We start from the raw sequence: 17,918 nt of genomic DNA, 5'->3' as shown, positions 1-17,918 counted from the left end.
CGGTCACTCTGTACATAGAATTCTTGAACCCTAGGGTTCCACAGAACCATGGGTTTTGAGGAAACAGCCTGGGCTTATTACAAAGTAGTTATGGTTTCAGTTCTGCTTCTGTTAAGCCAGACCCAAAAGAATTCTCAAAGATAAATTTCGGAGGACTGTGAGCTCTCAGTCAATGATCACAAACTACGGTAAGTGTAAAGTGGTACCAGTCACTTTGAAAACCAATTTGTCCTTAACTAGTGAAGTTGAATAAGCACATAAGCAATGACCCGGCATTTATGATCCTAGATGTGTATAGTTTAGGGCTTCCCAAGTGGTGCTAATGGTAAAGAACCCACCTGTCAATGCAGGAGATCCCTGGGTCAGGAAAAGTCCTCTGGAGGAGGGCATGGCTACCCACTCAGTATTCTTGCCTGGAGAATCCCATGAACTAGGAGCCTAGCAGGCTACAGTCCATAGGGTCACACAGAATTGGACACGACTGAAGCGACTTATCACGCACGCACGCACATACCTTAAGATCTTGCCTGCGTGTACCAGGAGTAGGGTTAAACGAGAATGACTGAACTAGAACAGAGGATGCCTTTGGAGAGCTAGTCAAGGAAGGGCCCCTTGCAGATCTGCAAAGCTGCCTGTAGCTTTCATTCTTCAGCTGACTGGGTATGTGGGTATTTCTGTTATGATTTTTCTTTCACTTTTTTTTTCCTTGGCCATGCTGCATAGCATGCAGGATCTTAGTTCCTTGACCAGGATAGAAGCCCTGCCCCCCCAAGTGGAAGCATGGAGTCTTAACCACAGGACCACCAGCAAAGTCCCTGATAAGTACTTTTAAAAAGGAAAATAGAAACTATAAAATTTCTCAGAGACAAAATATTTGATAGGATTCAAGTGTGAAACTTTTTTTTTTTAGTTTTTTATTTTTTTTAATTTTAAAATCTTTAATTCTTACATGCGTTCCCAAACATGAACCCCCTCCCACCTCCCTCCCCATAACATCTCTCTGGGTCATCCCCATGCACCAGCCCCAAGCATGCTGTATCCTGCGTCAGACATAGACTGGCGATTCAATTCTTACATGATGGTATACATGTTAGAATGCCATTCTCCCAAATCGTCCCACCCTCTCCCTCTCCCTCTGAGTCCAAAAGTCCGTTATACACATCTGTGTCTCTTTCCCTGTCTTGCATACAGGGTCGTCATTGCCATCTTCCTAAATTCCATATATATGTGTTAGTATACTGTATTGGCGTTTTTCTTTCTGGCTTACTTCACTCTGTATAATCGGCTCCAGTTTCATCCATCTCATCAGAACTGATTCAAGTGAATTCTTTTTAACGGCTGAGTAATACTCCATTGTGTATATGTACCACAGCTTTCTTATCCATTCATCTGCTGATGGACATCTATCAAGTGTGAAACTTTCTGGGAGAGAGTTTCAGGGAAATAATGGAGAAGGAAAAAGTAATAAAAAATTCACACCTCTCATCACAAGAAAAGATTATGACTCTGTATGCTGATAGATGTTCTCCTCCTATGGTGACCATTTCTCAGTGTATGCATCATATACCTGAAACTAATGCCATGTTACAGGTCAAATGTTACCTCAATTAAAATAAGGACTGACACCAAAGGTGCATGCCTGAGTGGTTAGGATAATCTTGAAATCTTAAAACTGAATTAAGGAGATCAAGGAAGTTTATTATTCACATCTCTGCCATGAGTACCTAGTCGCAGCGACAGATACGTTACACTTTCTTGGTAAATGCTTGTTGTGCTGTTGTGGTGCGGAAATTGTGAGACATAGAAATGGAAATGTTTGGGTTAAATGCAGGTAGGCACAGTCAGTGAGTATTACGTGTAAAAACAGTGGGAGAAGTCATGATAGTGATGAAGAGCACAGGAAGAAAGAAATGTGAGATCCGAAAACGGAAAAGCCCGTTTTTCAGTGATGGGTTGAAACAGTGAGGAACAAAAAGGCTTGAACAAAGAAACGAGAGAGGCCAAAAGGAAGATGCTGAAGAAACAGAAGGTGATCGGTGCTGTCCAATGGTTCAATCTTAAGAGGAGAGAATTATAATTCAGTAATGCAATTGGAAGGTTGTTGGGGATTTTGTACAGAGAGATTTTATTGATTAGCAAGAGGATTAGCAAGAGAAGCCGTATTGCCAAGGACTCAAAGATGACTTAGTATTAATTATATGGAAGTAGTCAGACTAACCCAAGCCAATCTGTCAAAATGTTTGATGTTCACAGAATAATTATAAAATAGTAATCGTTTATTGTTTCCTATGCACTCAGCCTGTTAATTACTGTACATGAACTAATTTCATTCTGATAGTAGATTATTTTATCCCCATTTGACAGCTGAGAAAACTGAGGCACACATGTTTAAAATCTTGCAACAGGTAGCACTGCTAGTGGATACAGACCAATTAAGTAGTCTACTGCACTGAGAAACAGACATCCCTTGCAAAGAGTGCTCGGTACAAAAGTGGAAGAAAAGATTGTTCTGTTTTTGTTTGTGTGGGGTTTTTTTTTTTTTTGGAGGGGGAGCAGTTTAGGTTTAAGAAATACCTGAGCATGTTGGTAGACAGAAAACAGGACACCAGGAGAGAAAAAGAACCTGAAGCTTACAGGAAGGATCATCTTCCCCTTCACATGGTTCCCAGATAGGTGGGGAGGTGAAATAAAGGAAAAAGAAGAGAGAATTGGTAGATGAGGTAGTAATAGATGTCAGAGGTCGCGCCCTGAGGTCGAGTGGCAGTGGAACGGAACTCTTAACTATTCCCACTGCATCGGCAGTCTGCCTGTCTTCGGGTGAGCCACTCTCAGACTGATCTTGAGCCTTAAAATAAACTCAGTGAAGGAACTGGGCTTGAAAGGGGACATAATTGAAAGTACCTACATAGTTCATCTGATGGATTGATGAATGGACAGACTGATGGACAGTGGTTTGATGGAAAATGAATGAAATAATGAACTAATGAGTTACTGCTATACTATTCCATGGGAATATTATATGACGAAGTTAATATAAGTGCTCATACAATTGGGGTTTCCCTGGAGGCTCAGAGGATAAAGACTCTGCCTAAAATGCAAGAGACCTGGGTTCAGTCTCTGGGTGGGGAAGATCCCCTGGAGGAGGCCATGGCTACCCACTCCAGTATTCTTGCCTGGAGAATCCCATGGACAGAGGAGCCTGGTGGGCTACAGTCCATGGGGTCACAAAGAGTTGGGGACACACACACACACACAGACACACACACCACTCTTATAAAATTGATACATATTATATTCAGTTCAGTTCAGTTCAGTTGCTCAGTCATGTCCGACTCTTTGCGACCCCATGAATCGCAGCACGCCAGGCCTCCCTGTTCATCACCATCTCCCAGAGTTCACTCAGACTCACGTCCATCGAGTTCGTGATGCCATCCAGCCATCTCATCCTCTGTCGTCCCCTTCTCCTCCTGCCCCCAATCCCTCCCAGCATCAGAGTCTTTTCCAATGAATCAACTCTTTGCATGAGGTGGGCAAAGTACTGGAGTTTCAGCTTTGGCATCATTCCTTCCAGAGAAATCCCAGGGCTGATCTCCTTCAGAATGGACTGGTCAGATCTCCTTGCAGTCCAAGGGACTCTCAAGAGTCTTCTCCAACACCACAGTTCAAAAGCATCAATTCTTCGGCACTCAGCCTTCTTCACAGTCCAACTCTCACATCCATACATGACCACAGGAAAAACCATAGCCTTGACTAGACGGACCTTAGTCGGCTAAGTAATTCTCTGCTTTTGAATATACTATCTAGGTTGGTCATAACTTTCCTTCCAAGGAGTAAGTGTCTTTAATTTCATGGCTGCAGTCACCATCTGCAGTGATTCTGGAGCCCAAAAAGATAGTCAGCCACTGTTTCCACTGCTTCGCCATCTATTTCCCATGAAGTGATGGGACCAGATGCCATGATCTTCGTTTTCTGAATGTTGAGCTTTAGGCCAACTTTTTCACTCTCCTCTTTCACTTTCATCAAGAAGCTTTTTAGCTCCTCTTCACTTTCTGCAATAAGGGTGGTGTCATCTGCATATCTAAGGTTATTGATATTTCTCCCAGCAATCTTGATTCCAGCTTGTGTTTCATCCAGTCCAGTGTTTCTCATGATGTACTCTGCATAGAAGTTAAATAAGCAGGGTGACAATATACAGCCTTGACATACTCCTTTTCTTATTTGTAACCAGTCTGTTGTTCCATGTCTAGTTCTAACTGTTGCTTCCTGACCTGCATACAGATTTCTCAAGAGGCAGGTCAGGTGGTCTGGTATTCTCATCTCTTTCAGAATTTTCCACAGTTTATTGTAATCCACACAGTCAAAGGCTTTGGCATAGTCAATAAAGCAGAAATAGATGTTTTTCTGAAACTCTCTTGCTTTTTCCATGATCCAGCAGATGTTGGCAATTTGATCTCTGGTTCCTCTGCCTTTTCTAAAACCAGCTTGAACATCAGCGAGTTCACGGTTCACGTATTGCTGAAGCCTGGCTTGGAGAATTTTGAGCATCACTTTACTAACATGTGAGATGAGTGCAATTGTGCGGTAGCTTGAGCATTCTTTGGCATTGCCTTTCTTTGGGATTGGAATGAAAACTGACCTTTTCCAGTCCTGTGGCCACTGCTGAGTTTTCCAAATTTGCTGGCATATTGAGTGCAGCACTTTCACAGCATCATCTTTCAGGATTTGAAACAGCTCAACTGGAATTCCATCACCTCCACTAGCTTTGTTCGTAGTGATGCTTTCTAAGGCCCACTTGACTTCACATTCCAAGATGTCTGGTTCTAGATTAGTGATCACATCATCATGATTATCTGGGTCATGAAGATCTTTTTTGTACACTTCTTCCATGTATTCTTGCTACCTCTTCTTAATATCTTCTGCTTCTGTTAGGTCCATACCATTTCTGTCCTTTATCGAGCCCATCTTTGCCTGAAATGTTCCCTTGGTATCTCTAATTTTCTTGAAGAGATCTCTAGTCTTTCCCAGTCTGTTGTTTTCCTCTATTTCTTTGCATTGATCACTGAAGAAGGCTTTCTTATCTCTTCTTGCTATTCTTTGGAACTCTGCATTCAGATGCCTATATCTTTCCTTTTCTCCTTTGCTTTTCACCTCTCTTGTCTTCACAGCTATTTGTAAGGCCTCCCCAGACAGCCATTTTGCCTTTTTGCATTTCTTTTCCATGGGGATGGTCTTGATCCCTGTCTCCTCTACAATGTCACGAACCTCATTCCATGGTTCATCAGGCACTCTATCTATCAGATCTAGGCCCTTAAATCTATTTCTCACTTCCACTGTATAATCATAAGGGATTTGATTTAGGTCATACCTGAATGGTCTAGCGGTTTTCCCTACTTTCTTCAATTTAAGTCTGAATTTGGTAATAAGGAGTTCATGATCTGAGCCACAGTCAGCTCCTGGTCTTGTTTTTGAAGTGTGGCTAATGATATAATTCAGTGCCAATAATATAATTAAGTTAATCTAAGTGCTTGTAATGGTGTCTAGAACATTGAGTTATGAAGTATTAGTTATTACTGAGATTAGTACTTGGAAAATGTTTTGTTTTTTTTAATCACTGCTTTCTGATGAATAATATTCAATACAGGTGAAAATTCTGAGTAAGTTTAATTCCTAACAATGCTTGTCTGTCCTTGAAGCGATTTTCCTGAAAAATATACATGGCTCATATTTCTTTCTTATCTAGTAAAATTTTATGTAGACAAGACATCAAGCAGTGGCGAAAGATACTTACATTTTCCAAATTCCTCCTTCAGATTTTCATCATCTCGGAGGGATGGGGGAGGAGAAAAAACGCTGACCGACTTGCTCATACTCACTTTGTACCAACTAATTCTGTAGACGATGGCCTCCTCAGTATGACTTTCCATGTGACAGCACTCAGCCTCTCATGGGACCTAATCTCCTTCCAGAGTAATTTGTCTACAACTGGCTTTAAAGAAACATTGTTTGGATAGAATGTTCTAGATTAAAAAACAGGTCATAGCCTGTGTTAAGAGTAACTCCTAGTTACTTGATGGAATGACAGCTAGGAGATGCAACACATTGTTTTTGAGCCTAATAGGAAATGTTATATGTATTTTAAGAGTAAGGAAATAACCAATATATAGATATTATAGGCAGAATTGGAAAAAGAAAAAAGTGAAGACTCCACCCTTCACCCTGCCAATGAAGCAGCACGATTTGGGAATGTATAAGAATGAGATGAAGGCAAGTGAGGCTTAACTGGTACCACATCTGTTTTGTTTCCCACCATACAGCTGGATTTTGGCAGGACTAGAACAAAGTCCATAGGCAGCTAATACCTGTGGAAGAAAGACATTGCTGCGTGGCTGGCAGGTGGCTGAGACTAGAGGAAGAGCTTCTCAGTTCTTGTCTGTGCGCCGTAATAACTGCATTTCCTAAGTTGTCATGTTTCTTGAGGGCAGTCTTTACTTCCCTCTTCTCGCGCTTTCTTCGTATTTTCCTCTCTTTCTCTTCCTAGACTTTTTCTTTGAAGTACAGGCAGAGGCTGGTTATTATTATTGGTGTGTTGGACATGTCTGCATATAACAGAGAGCTGGGAGAAGTGAAGAAAAAAAAAAAGAAATTAAATAATTTCTTTTTCTCTTCCCTTCTCTTTTTCCCGAAGTTCTCAGGTGATAAATTAGCCACCTCAGAGAATTATTTGATACCAGGGTATATTGGGTAAAATAGAGAATTCTTTATCCTTAGAGCAGATGTTCTTAGACATGAATTTGTGAGCCAGCTCTGTGAGCCTGAGCCTGAAATAGTGTGCAAATTGTTTGCACATGCATTTTTATGCACATGCATGTTTATATGGCATGCATGAAGATTTATATTTATATTGCATGTATGCAGATTTGTGTATGCATATTGGATGTCTGTATGAAAATGTGTGTGTATGCAGAGCTGATGTACATAAGCATACTTGATCTATGTATATATATGTGTGTGTCATTATTGAAGGAAAGCAACTGATTCATAACTTTTGTTAATCTCAAAAAAATCTGAACACCAAATAGGTACGCAACCACTGAATTGGAAGATTTTATTTATACTGTCTGTATTTTGTTTTGCTTTAAATTTTCTAATGGGAAAATTCTGAGACAATGTGAGAGAAAAACGGACAGTGTAAAGAGTCACCAAACCTTTTTAGATCTGGAATCAATTCAAGGGCTTTCCTTGAATTCTGACATTTTTTTTTTTTAAACTTCTATAACTGCTGTTTTTGTGTATTCAAAGTCAGGGTTCGGGGTGCCTACTTAATTCACTGTTGTTATCTCTGGCCATTGAAATAATCCAGGCAGGCTGATGTCATTTGTTCCCAGGACAGCATCAGAGCCCTTCTGGGCAAATTCACTAATAAGTCACTGAGCAGGCACAAAGAAGATGATGTTTTATGGTACAGGGACCCATCCTTGCATAGCTAATTTGTTTCTAACTGAACTTACAAACCAAACAAAACTAACCTTCTCCAAGTACCAAATTGCTTTAAAGACTGAACCTTGTGTTTCATTACATTCCTGGAAACTTTAGTGTGTCCTTTGTCTGATTTGAACCAAATCTGTTGTTTTACACTTACTTAACTCTCTGCCCTGATTAAATTATCTGCATGCTTGACTCAAATCCCAATTTTACTTTAGCAATACCTACATATGTTCCCAGACACAAAATTTATGGCTTAGCTTATGCTCTCTGCTGTTCAGCTTTATATCATAGCAAATTCTCAACGTAAATAGCTCTTGTGTTGTTTTGTTGTTGTTAATAAAGCCTCCTGTATTATTCCAGGAAATATTTTAATTAAACAGTTTGTGCTTAGTTGCTCAGTCATGTCCATCTCTTTGCAACCCCATGGACTGCCCCTCCAGGCTCCTCTGACCATGGGGATTCTCCAGGCAAGAATACTGGAGTGGGTTGCCATGCCTTCCTCAATTAATCAGTTATTTCCATACAGTTTATTTATTTGTTGATTCATTCATTCACAAATCATTTATAGGCACTTGCTATGTGCCAGGGATGCTTCCAGTTGTAGGGGAAACAGAAGGATCAATGTTATAGCCACTGCCTTGTGCTAGGTCAAGGCATATGGCAATGCCATATTTTGCGTATGGCAATGCAAAATATGAAAGCCTTTTGAAACGCACAATCTTTAAACAAATCGACTTACTATTTTTTTAGAGCAGTGGTTCCCAGCTGGAGAGGTTTTAGCCTTCACCCTGGGAAACTTGGCTTCCTGAAGACGTTTTTGGTTGTCTCAAATAGGAGATTCCACTGATGCCTGATTGGTAGATGCTGGGAATGCTGGTGAACATGGACACTGGACAGGATTGTTCCTTACATCAAAAAATTATCTGGATCAAAATGCCAGTACTGCTGAGATTAAGAAACCCTAATTTAGAAGCAGGACTCTTTCAGAGAGAGGCATACTAATGTGCATGGAAATGGGGGAGACCCTAGAGGCACTGCCATTTCATTTAGGTCTTGAGCAAGTCAACTCTTAACTGACCCACACCAAAATTGGAGATTCTTCTGAGGAACAGAATTCTCTTCACCTCAAGTACATTTCCAGGGTCAAATTAGTGTTTCTCAAGGATTGGCATCTTAGTGACTTTCCATTCTTCTACCCCTTAATACAGCTCTGCCTATTATTAAAGAGCTTACAATTTAGGGAAGACAAAGGACAGGTACCACAAAAACTACGATAAATGCCAAGACGGCTCAATGAAATGAGTGCCTTGGGAGCACTGAGCAATTAAGCTCTGCCTGGAGGTCTGGGAAGCCTTTACAGATGAGGTGGCAAGTGAATGGGAGTTTGAAGGAGGCAGTGGCCAAATGCCTGAAGGAAGACGCTTGGCTCTTTTAAGCCATATCCTGCATGATTGCATTTATAACCAGTGGTGTTTTCGGTAGCCCTTTCAAGAAAATCTCCTTCTGTATTATTTTACATGAAACAAGATTCCTTTACAAACTGTGCAGACTCAGCTTGGCAATCTTTCTTATCACCTTTTTTTCTATTAAAAAATGTCAGTAGCAGATGATTTCAGCTGTGTAATTGTAGGTATTAGAGTTTAGCAATAGTTTAGAGTTGGAAGCTTCCAATGAATGAATTATAGACTTGGGTTTTGATGTTCAAAAAAGGTGGACTTTTTCTTTATTTGTACAGGCTAATGCTTCTAATAAAGTTGTCCATAGGTTGTGGACTTAGCTTTAAAATATATGGAAAATATGCTTCACAAACTGTAGACACTTATAAATGAATGCTTTTCAAATACAGTCAATGTTCCAAAACATGGCTATGACCTACAGGAAAATTGCAGAGAACATCATTAACCACAAATTCCTGTTAAACTAGTATAACAGCATTAAATGTACTTATGAAACTATTAATTGAAAAATTGGCCATTGTTATATACAAAAGAGTGGGGTAATGTTAAACCTCTCTTTTAAAAATTATATGAGTTTCAGATATAGTATTGTAGTTCAACATCTGTATATTTAAATTTATGATTAAAGAGAGCAGTGAGGTTTATTGTAATGTAACTACCAGAAAGTTTCAGGATTTTTCTTAACTCTCATGAAATTGTACATACCTACACATCCTGGGAAATATTCTCTTTCAGTTTGGAATCACTTATGGTATCACAGAAGGGGTAATTTTATACACTTGAAACTAACTTTTGAAGAATTTGTTCTTTTCCTGGTGACTTCGTGAAGACCTTATATTACTGTTTTCATGTTAGAAATAAAATAGTTAAGTTGAAAAAAATCTCAGTTTTACTTTCTTTGTAAATAGTTTGAACAATCATCTGGTAGTTAGAAACAGGCAAATTAGTTTCCTTTTTTTAACCAATTTTTTTTTCTTTTTTATTCAGTCTGATGCCAACGCGAGTTACTTAAGAGCAGCTCGAGCTGGACACTTGGAAAAGGCCCTTGACTACATAAAAAATGGAGTTGACATCAACATTTGCAATCAGGTTAGTTGTGGTGATTGTTGTTGTTATTTAAATTTTCAGTTAAAATTTTTAAAATCCAGACTTTAAAGTCTTTAAATCCTCTATTACCAAGTTATTACCAAGACTTTCTCTTTTTGCCAGTGTTTTCTATTAAATGTCACCAACTTGAATGATCAAGTTATTCTTCGCTTTGTTAGAGGAGCATTCAGAAATGTAGACATGAGTCCTTTAACAATTAGTTCCTAAAATACAGTACATAATGACATCAGAACAACCCCTCTAATTGCCACAAGAACTTTTATTCCTAATTCAGGCTCCTGCATTGCACACATGCAAATGGTTGTTGGTAGGGTGTTCCCTTCAGAGTTCTTAGTAGACTGTTTACCGCTCTGTTTTCAACCTGCTGAGTAAAGCTTTCCCTTCACTTAATCAGAATGGGTTGAACGCTCTCCATCTTGCTTCCAAAGAGGGCCACGTAGAAGTTGTTTCTGAACTGCTGCAGAGAGAAGCCAGTGTGGATGCAGCGACAAAGGTCAGTGCCACACATTTCGAACTTTTTGTATCAGTTGCCCAGTTCAATGAGAATTCAGCCCTCAGTAAAAATCCGGGCATGCTTCTCATGAAATGCTCATCAGCACTGCTCTCCTGGGGAACTTACAGAGGGATTTAATATTTTGGAAACTGTTGAAAGCAGAGAGAAAGATGGGTGAACTGATGGATCTTGTTTCTCATTTCACAGAAGGGAAACACAGCGTTGCATATAGCATCTTTGGCAGGGCAAGCAGAGGTGGTAAAAGTCTTGGTTACAAATGGAGCCAACGTCAACGCCCAATCCCAGGTAAACCTATATCTCAGATGCCAAGAAATGCTGTGATTATGATTCACAAATAATGTTCTGGGTTGGGTGCTTGTTTATTCTTATGTATTCTAAGAAAACAATATTGAAGAGCTATATCATCATCAAGGAAAAACACAGGGCAATGGGCAGAGCCAATGCAGCAAGGGCTGTGAAGAAGTACCCTTTGCCCTTAAAAGCAGCAAAAATTCACTCACCAAGCCACTTAGGTGGCCACTTAGGTCCTGTCCTTTTGTTTGTATTTTCCAGTAACTTTTTTTTGAAATGAATGAACAGGCAGACCTTGGAGATATGTGGGTTCAATTCCTGGCCACCCTAATAAAGCATTGTTGCAATTTTAAAAAAGTCTGCAAACAGTAAATGTTGGAGAGCATGTATAGAAAAGGGGACGGACATTCATACATTGTTGATGGGAATGTAAATTTGTGCACCACTATGGAGAACAATATGGAGGTTCCTTAAAAAACTAGAAGTAGAATAACCATATATATGAACCGGCAAGCCCACTCCTAAGTATATACCCAGAGAACACCATAATTCAAAAAGATACATGTGCCCTAGTGTTCATTCCAGCACTGTTTACAATAGCCAAGACATGAAAGCAACCTAAATGTCCATCCGCAGAGGAAAGGATAAATAAGATGTGGTGTCCACACATACATACATACAAGGAATACCACTCAGTCAATAATAATGAAATAATGCCATTTGCAGCAACATGGACAGAACTAGAGATTATCATACTAAGTGAGGTAAGTCAGAGAAAGGCAAATACTACATATCACTTATATGTGAAATCTTAAAAAAAATGATACAAATGAACTTCCTTACAAAACAGAAACAGACTCAGACTTTAAAACAAACTTATGTAAACCAACAGAAAAAGGTGGGGAGTAGGGGGATAAATTAGGAGTTCCCAGGTGGCTCAGTTGGTAAAGAATCTGCCTGCCAATGCAGAAGACTTGGGTTCTATCCCTGGTTTGGAAAGATCCCCTGGAGTAGGAAATGGCAGTCCATTCCAGTGTTCTTGCCTAAAGAATTTCATGGACAGAGGAGCCTGGCAGGTTGCCATCAGTGGGGTTGCAAAAAGTTGGACATGACCGAGCAACTGAGCATGCAGGAGAAAACACTTCTATATATAAAATAGATAAATAAGGACCTACTGTATATCACAGGAAACTCTAGTCAATATTGTATAATAATGTATATAGCAAACAAATCTGAATAAGTATGACCATATGTATATGCATAGCCGAATCATTTTGCTATACACCTGAAACTAACACGACATTGTAAATCAACTATGCTTCAATGTAAAATATAAATTTAAAAGAGTTATATTCATTGAATGGGCTTCCCAGGTGGCACTAGTGGTAAAGAACCTGCTCGCCAGTGCATGAGACTTAAGAGAGACAGGTTCTATCCCTCGGTCAGGAAAATCTCCTGAAAGAGGGCATGACAACCCACTCCAGTATTCTTGCCTGGAGAATCTCATGGATAGAGGAGCCTGGCAGGTTATAGTCCATAGGATTACAAAGAGTCAGACATGACTGAACCAACTTAGCACACACACATAAATATTCATTGAATAGGTAAATTATTCCAGATTATTTTGTTTCATATATACCCTCATTTGCAATCCTCTACGTGTGAAATGAAGAGATTTTTCAAAGTCAGCCATCTGTAGACTGGTATGTATGGCTGGTAGTGATAAACACAAATGATTGGAGAATCTCTGTAATGTAGAGACTTATTCTAATTTATTATGTTAGCTAAAGTCCAGTATGGTCAATTCCTATTTACTAACCGAGGCATTGTTGTTGCTCCCTGAAACATATTAGTGGGGGGGGGGGGGGAAAGCAGAAGAAATTTTAAAATCCCCAAACATTAAAATTTCCGGATTGTTTGTAATGGATATACACCCATCATTCTTTCAGAAGATTCTCCTACAAGCTCTCAGAGTCCTGCATGGAGCTCTAACAAAAAGACTAATAGATTATCATTTGGTGGACTTTGAGTCCAAAAAAATTAAGTTCACTTTATTGGTCTAGAAATACAGGTCTTCATTATCCAAATTATTCATTATGTGAGTCCCCCAGAGATGTGAGCTTGTGTAGGAGAGCATACATCATCATAACACAGAAATATCCACTAAGGACTTATTTTTTTTTTAATTTTATTGAAGTATAGTTGATTTGCCATGTTGTGTTCATTTCTACTGTACAACAACGTGACTCAGTTATACATTTATATATATATTCTTTTTCATATTCTTTTCTCTTATGGTTTATCACAAGATATTGGATATAGTGCCCTGTGCTACACAGTAATATCTTATTTATCCATTCCCCATATAATAATTCTCTGCTAATCCCAAACTCCCAATCCTTCCCCCTCACTTGGCAACGGCAAGTCTTTTCTCTGTGTCTGTGAGTCTGTTTCTGTTTCATAGATAGGTTCATTTCTATCATATTTTAGATTCCACATATAAATGATATCATATGGTGTTTCTCTTTCTCTTTCTGACTTACTTCGTTTAGTATGATAATCTCTAAGGACCTGACCATTTTAAGAACTGACCTCTACTCAAACATTCCTTCCAGCTAAAGGCTGACATCTATCCTTGTTCATCAATATCTACCCCAGGGTGTTAGGTTGAACAAATTGACTATAGAACAAAGCTGCAAGTTTTCCAAAAGATGTAGGCTATCATTCTGAAGTCAGGAAAAACGATGCTAGAGGACTGCTGGACCCACAGCCAAGTTGTGAGGTTGTGGCTTTCTGGCAGGAGTAGACCAGACTGTATGAAGAATCAGGATGATTTCCTGACAGATGTTTCCAACTTGAATGATTTGAGAATCAAAATGTTAAATGAAGGAAAAAATTAGTCTGAAAATAAAAAGTGAAGGCTGTCGACCCATCATATAGTGTTCTTGGAAATGAAAATCATACTTTCTCCCCCAGAATCATAGTTGGTTTAGTCTTCATTCATTCAGTGAACTCGTACACGATGCAGTTATAACCTACATTTTGTTAAATCGTATAAATTCGCTTTTACAATTTCTGGTTTTCTCTTTCAAGATGAAGTCTCAATCTAACTTTTTTCATTATTTACTGTGGCCTTTTGATCTCCACCTTCAGTGCGCTTGATTTCCTCAGCTTTTTCCAGTACTGATTATCTTTGAATAACAGGAGCCTCTTGCACTTTATGGGTCCACAGAATTGCAGTGACTTTCCACCTTGTTACTTCAGCCATATTGATGAAAGCTCTGATGCCATTAAATATCAGTGTTGCAGAAAAGAAACTGAAAGGTTGCTGCTGAGCCATGAGAGAAGCCAGGATTCTTGGCCTCCAGAGGAGAGGAATTCAATCCAGGGCCGGTGACGAGGCTTGATTGCTTAGAGCTTTTGTGTAGTAAAGTTTTATTGAAGTATAAAAGAGATAGAGAAAGTTTCTGACATAGACATCAGAAGGGGGCAGAAAGAGGCCCCCTGTGCTAGCCTTCAGCAGTATGTTATATACCCATAAGCAAGCTGTTGGTTACAGAAAGGAAATGTCTCAAACTTCAGAGTGGCACCAGGCCCTCACCCACAACACGCATTCTGAGATAACATTGACACAAAGTGAGTCCTCTCAGGCCATAAAACGAATGATGTGAATCTTGAGAAAAGGCAGGTTTCCAAGTAAATATATCGTTTCATTAACATAGGTTAGGAGAACAATGTATGAGTAAAACGTACTGGTCTGTTGAGCCCTTATGGGTTCTGAGTCTTAAGTGGAACTGACTTGAAGAAAGACAGAGTCTAGGGTAAATACATAGTTTATTAACATAGCTTAAGAAAAATATTTCCATTAAAAAAAAAAAACCCACCTTGGTTAGCTCAGGGTTTGAGAAAAGTTAAGTTCCGGTGGAATCAGGTGTCCTCATGGCAACACCGGATTTTAAGAGAAGCCTCCTTTTAATTCTGTGTAGAGAAGGGAAAATAGTCTGACACTTGTAGTTTCCTCCTGCCGCTTAAGAGAGAGAGAGAAAACTCCTGATGCTTGCAGCCTGTGTCCTCCGTTTGGAGACCGCTGGCCTTCCTGCCTGTTACCCTCTCAAAACTGTTCTTCCTACCACATGGTGTCTTGTGTAATTGGTCGAATCTTTAGTTCCCTGTGGTTGGACTTTTGTTCCATGGGTTATGCCACCTGTTCTGATTCCCAGTGAGAGCTCACTTAGGCTAATAATGTTTTTCCAGAAAGGAGTGATATAAAGTTGAATATTGACAAATATGAAAGAAATACAGACCAGCTGACCACAAGAGAAGCATTATGCTTTTCAACCAATTATGTTTAAATGCCTCTGTGATCTTTTTCACTCAGGAAATAGCTGGCGTTAAGCTTTGAGGTAGTGGGAAATGCTTTAGTCCATTTTCGTTTTCTTCTTTTTTTCCCCCAAGGGAGAGACGGTTAGCCTCCCCATCTTGTAAACAATGTACACATTCTTGACTAATGATCAAAGGAGGCATAGTTTTAAACCTTCTCTCCAATGTCTGGGAGAAGCTGTAGTCGAAATAAAATCCTAACCAGATTTGATTTAAATTTATACACATCCTCTTCTGATGATGAAGTGCGGAAGAAGAATACGGGCTATGAAATGCACTGTTCCTTGCAGCTGTGCTTGGAATGCCCAGCCACACACTTGACAGTAAAAACCTGCCCCCTTCCTCTAGACACCTGCCCTCAGAAACCTTCTGAACTGCATCATTCTACGGATGGAGTAAGTAATGAGATCACCACACAGCTGAATGGGGTTTCAAAGATAATTCATAGTAGCAGCTTTTCAAAAGGAACTTTCATAAAGAACAACAAGCAATACCACCATGAAGCTCAATGAAATTCCATTTAGATGGCAGAACATCACAGGAATATTAATATTCAAGAACAACAATATTCCTGTCCATGTGAAAGTTTATCCTATATAGACAATAATTAATTGCCAATGAGGAACAGTATCAAAAGAGCCCCTCACCTTCCTTAAATATAAAAATTCTCCTGGAAAATAAAAATAGCATTGGACAATATCAAGTTCTGATGAACTGAGACTCTATAAACTAGGCATTTATAGATATTCTTGTAATAATTCTTGTCATTGCCTTGATCTTAGGTCTTAATAAGTAGTTAACTCTTTCTTATATTACTTAATGTTCCAGGAAATCATTTAGGCCTCCTCTGAGAAAGAAATGGGGTTAGATAACTAAATTATGATTTTAAAGACCTCTAATTTAAGTCCTTGGTACTTTATATAAAATACAACAGTGATTAACAGTGTTTGCTCTTGAAAAATCCTAAACTGTCATGCCAAAAGACATCCCTCATGCTTTTCTCTTTCTCTGTCTTTATTCCATAAGACACCAACCATATTTATAAAAAAGAAGCTGCTGCTGCCGCTGCTAAGTCGCTTCAGTCGTGTCCAACTCTGTGCAACCCCGTAGACGGCAGCCCACCAGGCTCCCCCGTCCCTGGGATTCTATTTCAAATAATATTTTCCCTATCAAAGTATTCTAAATGGACAGATTTTCACAGTGGTTTGAACAAAGACAAAGCCCTTTAATTAATGTTTCCTTGGTCTTTCTGTGCTTTTAATGTTTCGTATTGAGGAGGAGTTCAGATCCTGATGAAGCTAGACAATGGATGTGGTCCAAATAGAGCCTTTCTGACCTTCAAACTCATAGCATATCTCTGATGTAAACAGCCTTCAGAAAAATTAGTATCATATACGAATCAGTACAAATTTATTACCAAGCCCTTAATATTTTAATTAGAAACAAGACTTTCTGATATATAAAGGCTTAGTTAGAGGAAACTAGCATAGATAAGAAAATTTCAAGGATGAAATTTAAGCCCTTATTTTAGTTCATTTTATTTCATTTTTATTTTATTTTAGTGGATCTAGGCAGCATGCCTCAGTACTATCTATAAAACTATAAATCTGCAACTTTGCATACTTATAATAACACCACAACAGTTATAATAACACTGAAATGCCTTCAGAGCAGAGGGAAATGAAGATATTGGATAAAGTCGGGTATCAAGAAGCACATTCAGTCTTGAGCTGTCCTGCTTTTTGAGAATTCAGTCTATTGTTGCTACAGAAAAGAAAATGTAAATTGGGCCACCCATATGTTCCTTTTTGGTCAGCTCTTTGTTTTGGAAATTTCCTAAGTTAGGAAATTAATATAAAACCAGTGATGTACTTTTTTCTCTTAAGAGAAAAATAACATCTTTCCTGAAATCTGACCATTTTCCTAATCCAAGTACCATTTCACAGGAAAGCACTACAGCTCTAGGTCATCCACACTGAATTTGTTGGTACCTTAAGCCTCTTTGCACTAGAGAGTAATGGTAATACCTTTTTTCACTCTTTCCAAAGGGTGCTTAGAATTATCTCCCTATAACATAACTAAACGCTGTGTATGTGTTCTCACAGCTTCTTAATCCTTTCCTGAAAGGTGATTTTTTATTAATTGGTGTTAATTTCTATTGCTTTAATCCAAATAACTTCAGCAATTTGGAATTCTCTGAGGAACCCATAGAACAGAAGGCTAAAGAAGCTTTCAGAAAGTTTTGGAAACTAGGTAGTTGGAGTGAGAGAACCTAATCAGAAGCTAAAGGGTAAGATTGTCCTTTGATATGTTCCCTACAGGTCATCCGAGGGTGGAGAGGGGAGGTTTGGTAGAAAACAGGACTGAGGATTGGAGAGTAGTCATGGAACAGCATGCAGAGCCATCCTTTACATGCGCTCATCTTGTGGTTGAAGAAGGGCTGGCCAATTTGCATCAAATTCCAACCAAGACCAGTCCTACCTAAACATCAGTGAAAACATAGTTCCTCTAAAGAAAAAGCAGTACTGCCAAATGAAGGGACCAAAATACACACACACACACACACACACACACACACACTCTCTCTCTCTCTCTCTCACACACACACTCAAATGTCCACTATAAAATTGAGATTTCCTTGATGGAGGCCTCATCAAAAAATCATCTTATCAGTATGGTCAGCA

The 17,918-nt window shown here is 39.2% G+C and overlaps 1 protein-coding gene across 16 annotated transcripts in view; it reads left to right on the top strand.

Annotated features, from left to right (window-relative positions):
• The window catches only part of ANK3 (ankyrin 3), a 755,525-nt gene that overhangs the window by 492,888 nt on the left and 244,719 nt on the right, over positions 1-17,918 (top strand). For all 16 annotated transcript variants that reach the window (XM_060406459.1, XM_060406456.1, XM_060406452.1 and 13 more), the window contains 3 exons: positions 9,930-10,031; positions 10,444-10,542; positions 10,750-10,848. In XM_060406459.1, the coding sequence (XP_060262442.1) occupies positions 9,930-10,031; positions 10,444-10,542; positions 10,750-10,848 (300 nt within the window). The remainder of the gene's footprint in view (positions 1-9,929; positions 10,032-10,443; positions 10,543-10,749; positions 10,849-17,918) is intronic.

This window comes from Ovis aries, chromosome 25 (genome assembly GCF_016772045.2).
Source record: "Ovis aries strain OAR_USU_Benz2616 breed Rambouillet chromosome 25, ARS-UI_Ramb_v3.0, whole genome shotgun sequence".
NCBI lineage: Eukaryota > Metazoa > Chordata > Mammalia > Artiodactyla > Bovidae > Ovis > Ovis aries.
This window is presented reverse-complemented; position numbering and strand designations above follow the sequence as displayed.